General features: G+C 50.3%; 1 protein-coding gene across 1 annotated transcript in view; it reads left to right on the forward strand.

The window, feature by feature from the left end:
* MFSD6L (major facilitator superfamily domain containing 6 like) overlaps nucleotides 1-10,774 on the forward strand; it is a 31,511-nt gene extending 20,737 nt beyond the window's left edge. Inside the window, exons 3-7 of the mRNA XM_052808456.1 lie at nucleotides 1,945-2,018; nucleotides 5,553-5,667; nucleotides 5,800-5,873; nucleotides 6,557-6,712; nucleotides 8,301-10,774. Coding sequence (XP_052664416.1) covers nucleotides 1,945-2,018; nucleotides 5,553-5,667; nucleotides 5,800-5,873; nucleotides 6,557-6,675 — 382 coding nt within the window. The 3' untranslated portion in view covers nucleotides 6,676-6,712; nucleotides 8,301-10,774. The remainder of the gene's footprint in view (nucleotides 1-1,944; nucleotides 2,019-5,552; nucleotides 5,668-5,799; nucleotides 5,874-6,556; nucleotides 6,713-8,300) is intronic.
* Nucleotides 10,775-11,123: the final 349 nt, after the last annotated feature.

Raw genomic sequence — 11,123 nt, forward strand, 5'->3', positions numbered from 1 at the left:
GTGCTGCCTGACCCCAGCTCCTCTGCCATGGGGCTTCTGGTGCCATTGCTGGCTGCAAGCTCCTGGAAGACGTGTATCGAGAGTGTGAGGACTGATGTGTCAATGAAGGGGTTGCTTCGTGGGTGCACCAATTGAGCAATTTCTGGTCCTGGGGGTGTGGGAGCCAACTACACCTGGAAAATTTGGGGCTGGATTTTGGATGGAGACACTTTCTTTTACTTTCAGGCCAGGTAACAAAGGTGGGGAGATGCCAGATGGTCTGGCCAGGGTGGCTCACCCATGCCAAGGTAAGCCTGGAGAAAGAAGAGAAGTATTCCAAATCCCAGCTCAACAGTCCAACCCTGATCAGGAGGTTCAGTGCCTTGCCACAGGGTGGAACCTCATAGGGTACTGCTAATATATATCTTTTGCAGGGGCTTGTAAAAACTCTTCTCAAATGACCCAAACACCAAAATCCCTGGTCAGGGACTTAAGTTCCCAGGTACCTTAATACCAAGGAAATGGTGCTTCACTGGCTGCTGGCTGGCTAGACTGTGCCGAGGCTCGGGATGCCACATCAGAGCAGGAGGCTTTTCCTAATCTTCCCAGTGAGTGATAATGTGTTAGGAGCCCAGGGAGGGCTCAGAGCGGAAGGAAAAGTGTCAGACGGGTTGGTCTTATCATGCTTTGATTGGAGATATGGCTGGCCAAAGTTGGCCCTAGGCTGATGCAATCTTGGAGACTGCTGGAAGGGCAGATGGGGCTGGGCAACCCTTGGGTTGCTGCTCGCTGTGCGTATGAGTTGCTGGCAGAAAGCAGGAGGACTTTGAGGAAAGGACCCTAAAGGACAAAGCAAGGAGGTCTCTAAAGCCAGAAGCTGCTGGCATGAGAGAGTTTGGGAGGTGGGGAGCACAGCACACAGACTGGAGGCAGCGCTGAGGGTTATTGGAGTCGTGACTTGTCTCATCTTCTGTGGTGTCACCTACCCAGGGGAGATCCTCAAGGATGGCTTGGTTCGTGGTGGAGAGAGGTCTCAGCCATGAGCACTGTCTGCTGTTGGGGTTCCCCTCACCATGGGTGAGTGCCTAAAACTCTTTAAACTGAAGCACTGATACTCATCATGGCTAGACACCATCATTCCTCAGTCTTGTCCAAGCACAGCTTTAGTGAGGGCATAGGCATGCGATTTTTTTAAATCAATCAATATATAAATCAGGTTAAGTCTTCTCTGCCAGCCCTAGTGAGCAGTGAGCAGCACTTGAGCTGGTGCCTCCATGGAGGGGGCTGAGTGTCTGTGGTGCTTCTGAGACATCATCAAACTGCCTCCAGCACGGACAGGGCCGTGCATCCCCCATCTGCTCCATCAGCAGCTACTGCTGACATTTGAGTTGAGCCCATCCTGATCGGTATCTTGCTGCTATGTTGTGGTTTGAGCCAGAGATTATTTAATTGCCTGTGGCTTCAGCAGGCTCCTTTTCTCCTGTTGAAATGACCTTGTTTCTCAGCGGACACCTGCAAAGTTTGCACATTTCCCCCCTCTGTTGTGTTTCATTTTTCTACCTTTTTTAAATTCTGCAGAAAGGCAGTATAAATACGTGAGATGTTTTTATGTGGCAGCAGCTTCCATTCGTTTTTGGATTTTACTGTTTGGGGATTATTTTTTGGGAGGAGGAGAAACACAGCTGCTATTGCGTGGTGGATGTGCCAGGTTTTAATAAGGCTTCATTGTCATTAGAGTGATGAAACTTTCTTTGCCAACAACCAGTGACACAACCCATGTAGCTCCAACAAAAGCTCTGAGATGAAGTGGGCTGCCATTTCCTGTGGGAAGGCAGGTAAATCTGTGCTCCCTGCTGCAGGCACTGAGCACATCACCTTCCAGTGTTGGTTAGGTGTTGCTCTGGAGGTTTTGAACCTTTCCTTTCCCAGTCTTTCCTTCAGTGGTTTCATTTGTTTTCTCTGCAGGATGGATGACATTCAGCTTTGTAAGGAAATCAGCCGGCTGAAAAAGGAGCTTCAAAAACTCATAGCTCTTCCAGGTAAGGCTTTGTAAAGCTTCAGAGAGCTGCACCCTGCTGCTGCAATCAGCAGAAAGGTTTCCATGAAATACCAGAAGCTCTTGAATGGCTCCCACCCCAGGATGCTCCCAGAGACGCTGCTGCTGCAGGCAGTGCGTGAGCATCAAGAAACATGGCTCCCTGAGTCTGACCTGAGATATTTCTTGGGAGTTTTGCTGCTTGCAGTACTGCCAGGGACTCCTTGTCCAGGCCTGGGCTGAAGGGCAGAGGAAAGAGAAAAGGAGAAAAAACATGAGTCCTGCGAGGAAGAGCATCGGTCTGGTATGGGAGGAGGACAGGAGTTGAGTGGGGTGGCAATGAATGCTGACACAGTGGGACCTGCCATGTACACTGAGGAGGATCCCCAAATGAGTGGAGAGGACAAGCAGGGGACATTGTCAGACCACACCATGGAGGGGCCCGTTGGAGGTAGCAGGAGGGGAGATGCCTTCAAAGGCCTCAAGTATGTGAAAAGCAATGAATTCTTGCTGTGGCCATGTCAGAACTGTGGGTCAGTGATGGGGCGGATGGCAGCAGCAGCCAGGGAAAGATTTCTGGTTGCAGCCAGGGTAGGATGGGTGCTAGGGGAACGTCATGCCAAAAGGGCTTGGTGATGTCCCTGATTTAGGTGAATTCATCATTCAGGATGTTGAAAAGAGGCAAACAGTCCAGGGCAACATATGTGAAGACTTCAGCTGGGAGGAAATGCTGCTTTTGTCACCCCCCCTTACCATGACCAGTGACCCTCCCTGTCACAGCCAGAGCCACCCTTGTCCCTTCACAGCCCAGGAAAGGCCAAACCTCATTTCTCTAAAGGAGCCCCCTCAGCCAAAGTATTCAAATGAAAGCACACACCCAGGGTTTGAATGACAACGAGCAAGAAATGCTTCCCCACAGGCTGTGTCCATCACTGTTCATAAGGCTATGCCTCCTCCTAGGACATCCTCACTCACCTCCCAGTGAGGACTTTATGTGTGTTTTCAGAACCAGATGGGAGACATATCCCTGCTTATTTGTACCCACCCAAGCATTAAGATTTGGACCTCAGTTATTTCCACTGCAAGTATCTCTCTGAAGATGCTGCACTCACTGAGACCAATGAGTGTGTAGCAGGGGGCGATGCCTGGATGCAGACAAGGGACCAGCTGTGCACATCTGTTTCCCAGAGCAGCAGCTCAGCTCATCAGTTCTGTACCCAAGGTTATCTCAAAGTCAAGAGTGGCAAGAAGCCTTGACCCTTTCTTATGCCGTATAGTGTCACTATGCTGTGTGTGCTTGTGAATCTTCAGCATGCAGTTAGAGCCCAACTTCTGCTTAATATGCAAGTCTTGATCAGTTTAATACAACCTGGCTGCATCCAGACAGGGAAGGGGAGGGTTCTGCCATAAAAACGGGAGCTGCTTGCAAAACATAGACCCGAATCTCATGTGGGCTTTTAATTCAAACACCTTCTAGTTCCTAAAACAAGACTTGACCTAAACAGTGGCTTAGGACCAGAGATAACTTGACCTGTTCTGAAGCTGGAGAAATGTAGCTGGCTTTCCTTCATCTGCTTTGGTCTTTCATTTCTATCCTTTTCAGCATTCCCAGATTCAGCTGAGAGTAGAAATGCTGCTTGCATCAAGGATGCTCTTTTTGTCGTCTTTGTAACTTGACTCAAATCAGACTGTGCTGGAAAAATCCTGCAAATCACTGGTCTTGCGAGACTATCAAAGCAGATCATTCGTAAAAATGGGCATTGAACTTTGGTTCGGATAAAGATTCAAACACGTCAGTGCTTACTCAGAGCTCGGTCAGACCTGTGGCTTGAAATCTCACCAGACCAAGGCGCCTTTAATAATTCAGAGAGATGTCGTAGTCATGATGGTCTCTGACATCAGCAAGGCGGTAAAAAAGGTGCAGTGTTTATACAGTGGGTATGTTAACTCTGACATGCTCTAACTCAGGAATGCAGATTGTTAATTAACTGCAAATAGCTGGTATGTTTGTGTACAGCCTGACGTTTCCAATTTGTACGGCATCCAAATGACACTGTAAAGTGCTCCTATTCCCACCAGGCAGGTTGGAGCTGCTGCACAGAGACAGTGCCCATGGCCAGGCGACTTTGCATTAACTCTTCATGGTAGAAAATCAGCAGCTGTGGCCCAGACCTCAGTCCAGATCAGCTTTCTCTGCCAGGAAGCTTGAGCTTACTCCTTGCACCAGATCACAATTTTAGGAGAAACCTTTGTTTGCTGGGGATGTTTCTAACAACATGATGATTATGAGAAGTTCCTCCTACTCAGACCCCTGCAGCAGCACCTCCGATCAATATATAGCAGTCTTTAAACTACAAATCAATACATAGTTTAGGTAACTGCTGAGACCCAGCCTACAAGGTTTGCTCCATGCTGTGAATTTCGCTGCATTTTTATTTAGCTGAAGGAAGACTGCAGATTGATCCATCCTGTGCTGGATTGATTTTGGAGCTGGCTGCTGAATTCAGAAATGGTATTAAATAGCTGCAGCACAGACAGTCATAGTTTCTACCTAAGGTAGCTCTCCGTTTCTATTTAAAACTCCTTAGCCTTATCTCTACCATCTTCATGTATCCCACTTACCATTATGTACCAATTTATATAGGACATGACTTCATAGTGATGTGAGAGTTTTCCAGGTCTTCACTAACTCACTGCCCAAAGATATGTGCCACAGGTGGGTCCCACCGTGCTCAAGGTAGGTCAGTCTGGGGGTTCAGGTGACAACCAAGGCTAACAAATTCAAAATATCCTGGCAGACACTTGTGGTCATCCTTGTTGCTGGGGTGGGAATGGGGCTGACAGTGGTTTGAAAGGTCAGATGTAGAGGGTGAGATCACTGGGACAGTGTTCAGCAAGGGAATAAGGCTACAAAACCAGTGGATTGTATTGGTTTTCAGGTCTCTGTATATATGGGATAAATGGCAGTGTGAGGTGTTCCCAAGGCATCCGGGCATTGTTGATAATTCCATATACACCTGAATCCCCGGCTGGTTTCTCAGCCACATGGAGGACCTGGCTCAGAGGTCTCTGGACCCCTACCCAGCTCAGGACCAAGCTGAGACTGGTTGGGTGTGCTGGCATGGGAAATGTGGGTTAAGCACATCCTGGCTGAAGGATGACATCTGAGTCTGACAATTCTGAGGTCGTTGAGACCTGGTACCCATCCTCTTCAACAGTGCAGGATGAAGGTCCCAGGGGAGCCATGGTCGTCTCCCACCAGAGAGGTCACCTTGTTGAGGGGCCCTTTCTCTGCTCTGCAAAGCTCACAGTTACATCTTGCAGTGCTCAGCCCTATGAAAATTTTGGGGAGAAGCTAAAAATTCAAAGTTGATGACACCAGACCTGTCTCCTCCCGGCCAGGGTGGTTTGGGATGAGGTTGTTGCTTATTTAGCAGCCTGTATCTGAATCCAGGTGCTTACTTTGGGTTGGCTTTTATGTCTGCTTATGAGCAGGATGGCCCCTGTTGGTGTATTAAATGTGTTCCCTGTGCTGCAGAGAATGAGAAGTCCAACGAGGAGAAGCAGAAGGAAGAGGAGCTGGTACAGCAGATACACAAGCTGGTGGAAACGCGGGATTTTCTGGTGGATGATGTGGAGTTTGAGAGGCTCAGGTAGCTGGGTGCAATTTATTCCTTGCACTGAGGATAGTGCAGTCTGTCCTCTGATCTGTATCACGCCTTGCCAGATGCTCCTGGATGCCTTGCTGGTCTTTTCCTGAGTGGTAACCAATCTCTTTGTCACAGGGAAAGGGAAGAAGACAAGGAAATGGCAGAGTTCCTGCAAAGTAAGCTCTCCAAAAGCTACCTCCAGAAAGCAAGTAGGTGGTTGATGAGTTTTATTCCTTGCATTGAACCTCACTGGCAGTTTCTCCCCTTTCCTAAGCACTCTGTCTCCAAGATTTCATTGCTTTGCATGGCGCTAGCTTACCTGGAGGCCATCTGTTGCTGGAGGAGGGTGTGGGGATATGGCAACTGGGGGATGCTAGTGCTTGGGCTCACATTGTGGAAACATCCCAAATTGGTAGAGATGTTATGCTTCCATTTCCGTCCTGGCATTTCCCAGCCACCATGTCCTGTGAGAATGGGGATGGGTAGGTGTCCTTTTATGGCTGATGTACTTCATCTGATGCTTTCCAACCAGCTCCTTTCATTTCGTCACACCATCACCTAAGGTCACAAGTTGTGGTATCCATCCAGTCCCCCTCTCTTCATGGCCTCTGACAGCAGGCCACTCTCGTCCCCCGTGCCTCCATCGTTGCTGGAGGAACACCTCCCCAGTGCAGTGGGAGGCATTTCCAGCCCAGGGTCCTGGTGCCTGTGCCTGTGTCCTGCCTGTGGACACCCAAGAAGCACACATGGTGATGTGCCCCCTGGATGCAGAAGCTCATGCCCAGCTGTGGGTCTGAGGAGGGTCAGCATCCTAGCCCTGAAAGGAGCTCTAAGAAGAAGCGATGGGCCTGTGCCCTTATCACCAGGCAGACACCAATTCCTCTTTCCATAGCTCCTGTCAAAGAGAAGAAAATGACTTCCAGGGGACAGCAAACCTCCACACCATACATGACCAAAACGGGCCTCACCCTGCTCAAGGAGTGCTGTGGCTTCACCTGCTCCATCATGTAGGCCAGCGCCCAGCTCCTCTGCACAGGACATGACCATGGTAGTGTACACGTCCCAGGAAGATGGGCTGGGCAAGAGGGGCTTCCTTGGTGAGACGAAACAGCCAAGTGCCTGTGTGGGGTGGGTGAGCGTCAACACCTGGGACACGCACAGCTCCCGATGTTGCAGGCGTGGGGCATGAGGGACCACCAGGCTGCAGCCCTGCTCTGGAGGGGCTGCCATCGGGGAAGAGTGCTGGAGTCCTGCTGAGTCCTGAGAGAGGGGCTAGAAGGGAAACGGCAGTGGTCATGGCTGGGAGGATGACAAGGAGATGGAGGGAGTTGGGTGGAGGGGGAAAAGAGATGGAGGGCAGGGAGGAGAGGGGCCAGGCACACTGCAGGTACCAAAGCATCTCTTTGTAAGCACATACAGGAGGGAGTTGTTTGTCAAATATACCACTGCTGTGCACACCTGGTGTTCATGGAGTTACACCACCAATGCCTTTGTCTTCTCGTAATATCTTCTCTGAAAACTTGAAGCCACCAGGCCTTTCTGTCCTTGAGGGTCCTCACATACCTTCTCAAGAGCTTCTCCCACCTGCTCCTTTTCAGCAGGTTGCAGTTAAATCACTGGCATCTGCTGACAGCCACAGGTGCCCAACCTAAAAGTGATGCACCCATTATTCTTAAAACAGAGTTTACTAAGGGCCAGGCTGATGTCAGTTGTACAGGACTATCCTCTGGCTGCTGAGGGGCAACCAGACAGTCCCCATCCATTTGCCAGTGGTTCAGGACATAAACTCATTCTAAACATTGTCACTTTGTAGAAGTCTCAGGGAGTGGCAGACCCATAGAGAGGTGCTTCTTGCCAGTGCAGCCTGGTATGGACTTCCCTACCTTATCCCAGGAGAAGGCTGAAGCAACCGGGCTCACAGAGGTGGGTGGCTGGATCCCCACTGGACCAGCTCTGCCTGGCTCAAGCTGCCTCCCTACTCTTATGGCTATGCATGATGTTGCTCCACAGCACATGCTGCCAAAATTGGTGTTTGTGGGGTGCAGACAAGTTAAGGAAGGCCTAAACAGCTTGGTGTGAGATGGAGGAAAGGCTGAACTGGTGATAGCTGGTGAGCTGCACTCACTCCTGCCAGAGTGTGGTGAGGACACAGGTGAAGCAAGTCACAGCTGAGATGAAGTTATGTCCATAAGAATGTGCTTTAATACAGTTGAAGTGAAATTCTGTGCTCCAGCACCACAAATCTGAGGCCAGACCTTACAGCTCGTCACAGGGCAGCTGGCAAGGAGTGAAACCACCCACCCACTGAGCTCCCACCTTCCTCCATGGCTGGGTTTCACCCAGTAGGTGATGAGCATGGCCAAAGCTGAGAGCTAGATCCCAACTGACAGCATGTGTGACAAGCACTAAGAGGAAGATGATGGTAATGGAGGTCTGGTGGGTTGTAGTCTCTGTGGGAGGATACATCTCATCCTTAATATTGCTGGAGACTTCAATTGTGGCAGGTGGTCTGACACCCAAGAGTTAGTCTTATTGGCACTAGGTGCTCTATGAAGCAAGGTTGGCTGTCTAGCCATTGGAGAAGGGAGGCATCCAGGGGATCCCATGTTTTCCTGTCTCTTGCCTTTCCTCCCCAGGTCTCCAGCCAGAGTCCACAAGCTGCTCTCCTCCGAGAGTTTCAACTTCCCGTCATTGTTCATGCTTCCCACTGCAGCACCACCACCGAAGAGACTTCCCAAGCAGGCTGGTGCAAGCTTGAATGATGGCATACGTCCTTGGTGCCATGTCAACGGTCGTCTCCTCCATGACATCAACAAACACTGAATTCCACCCGAGCTCAGCTTGGAAGAGGTGTGTGCGGCAGCGGCAAGCGAGTCCATGACAAAGAGGACTGGTGCAGTCCTTCACCTGGACAGAGTAATAAAAAAAGCACTGGGAGCTCATGTTTGGAGAACATTGTGCTCCACCATCCAAGACATGCTGTGGCCATAGATGATGTCTCATCCTTAGCCTTGTATCACCTTGTGAGTCTCTGTGGGATGATTCCTGAGGACTCTTGGTGGGGAATGTCTCTGGTCTGGGTTTTGTTGTGTTTGCATTGTTTTTATTGCAAGGTGCTCTATGGCTCTGGGTGTGTGAAAAGCAAAGTGTGAAGGGCAGTCCCCAGAGCCAGCTGAATGAAGGGCTAATTTTTGTGAAGTTATCACCTGAGCACAGACCTGGTGTGCTGAACTATGGGCAGATGAGTTGCTTTCCCCACCTCACTATTACTGGTTTCAGTTTTCAGCTCCAAGAAAAAGGTGATTAGAGCAAAAGAGAAAAGGAGAAAAATTCAGAAGAACAGGGCAACATGCAGAAGGAAATGAAAACCAAACAGGAGACTGGAAAAGTGGCAGGTGAAGGTGGAGACAGCAGGTGAGAGACATTCTCACTGCCAAGAGGGCATTCAGTCCTGCCCTCTAGTGCCCCAGCCAGTGCCTCTGGGCTTGGCACCATGAGCTGGACATAAAGTCCTGTGCAAAAGACTCATGCACCTTGAGGTCACCCAGTGTCTCAGTTCCTGTTGTCCCTTCTGAGCATCCACTCGTGCTGAGGTGGCACAGCCAGAGGTGCTAATGCCCATCATGGCAGGACAGGGCTCTCTTCCTCGCTGAGTGCGAAGGCCTCTCACATCTCCTGCCCTGCCTGCCCTCCTGCCCTGTAGGCTGCTATGGCTTCACCGGGTGTCCTGGGGTGGCCTCCCATTTGGGTGGCTGCCCAAGAGCTCTGGCTGCCCTCTGGCCAAAATGCTGATTCCTCCAGCTCAATCCTGCTGCAGCTTGCTGTATCGTCTTGATAGTGTTCCTGCATGGGTCACTGTCTGACATGCCCATGCCAGTGAGATGGCTGCAACCCATTTGGCTCTTTCCATTGCACCTAATAGCACATTCATTCTTATAAAACACAATGCAGGTGGGATCCTTGCTAGTGCAATGCCATAAGCAGGTCCAAGTTCCTCCTGCATTTCTTTATCAGCACTGCCAGAAAACCCAGTCTGTGGGAACCTGTTCTCTAACCTTTGCAAGGGGGTTTCCACTCACTTGTCCTTCCTGAGCAATCTCCTCCCCATATGGATCTTACCAGCAGCCAGAAAAGTCCACAGACTAAACCAGTCCCTCTGCACCCTCACAGACCAGGGAGCAAGGCCTGAATGGGCCCACGACACCTGGTCACCTCTAGCAAACTTGACCTCGCTTTTGTTTGTGTCAGCTCTGAGTTGACTTCAGTGGTCTCAGTCAGGTGTCAGCACTCTTTGTGCTGCTTATTGTTAATGTCCTTCAGCATCCTACAACCCACCTGCCAGTTCTTGGTGCTCTTCTTGCTTGGGGGAGACTTCAGTGTGGGCTGGAGGGAGCACCCTGGAGATCACAGGGGCAAATTAAGTCACAGAGAGCTCCTCTCTGCTTTGCCAACCCTGTGTAATGGAGTGAGGTGCAGTACACAGCTGGGGCTGATGTTCAAGCAGGGGTGACAGGCCATCATCCGTAGCATCCATCCTGGAGTTGATGGGACAGATTGGGCCACTCATTCCCTGCTCTTCCAGAAACTGTCCAGTGGCTGCTTGGTTTGGTCACTCTGCAGTCACACACATGGTGCGATACAGGTGTTTGCTTTGATCACACAGACCAAAGGCTCAAGACCCAGAAGGCCCCATCACTGTCCTTGCCTTCCCCAGTGTCTTCTTGGGAAGGGTGACTAACTAAGCCAGTTTGTTTGGTTGGACCGAGAGGGAGCCAAAGGTAAGGAAGAGCCCTTGATTCAAAACTTGTTCCCCTAATTCATCCCTACCTCCACCCCGCAAGGCCCCAAGACCCAGACTTCAGCTGCTGAGCAGAGCTTGGGCAGGCAGGAGGGTGGCTGGGGGGAGATGGGCAAGGTCCTGGCCTGTTTTGTTCTGTGTTTACTGGCTGTGTTTGTGTGGCTGGTCATGGAGAAGGAGACAGGCTGCTGTCCTTGTCATATGATGCTATTTGGCCTGTATTTTAATTGATGGCAAAGGTGCGCAGCACACGGGAGCGACGCTGTTTCATGTACATTGATTTCAACCCAAACAAATAAATGTCTGTTGGAAGCTTGGTTCGTAGATATTTTCCCCACCTGGGACCTTTGCAGAGACATGTCTCAGGCTGTGTCACAGCAGGGTGGTTGAAGTGGAACAGAAACAAGATCCTGAAAAGTCAGACTGGTCTTTGGAGTTCCCTGGTATTGCAGGAGTACAGAGCAGCTCCTGCTGCTGCAGCAAGATATCCAACCCTTCCATTTCTGGCTCTTGACATAATATTTCACTTCTGGGCCAGGCTGAAAAATCTTTGGAAAGACAAGAAACTGCCTCCCTGGGTTAATATCCTTTAATGCTCAGAGCCCTGAACTCTTTTGATATATTCGTTCACTGATAACAACCTTCTGTCCTCACCAAGCCT

The sequence above is a fragment of the Harpia harpyja genome, chromosome 14 (genome assembly GCF_026419915.1).
Source record: "Harpia harpyja isolate bHarHar1 chromosome 14, bHarHar1 primary haplotype, whole genome shotgun sequence".
Taxonomy (NCBI): Eukaryota; Metazoa; Chordata; class Aves; order Accipitriformes; family Accipitridae; genus Harpia; species Harpia harpyja.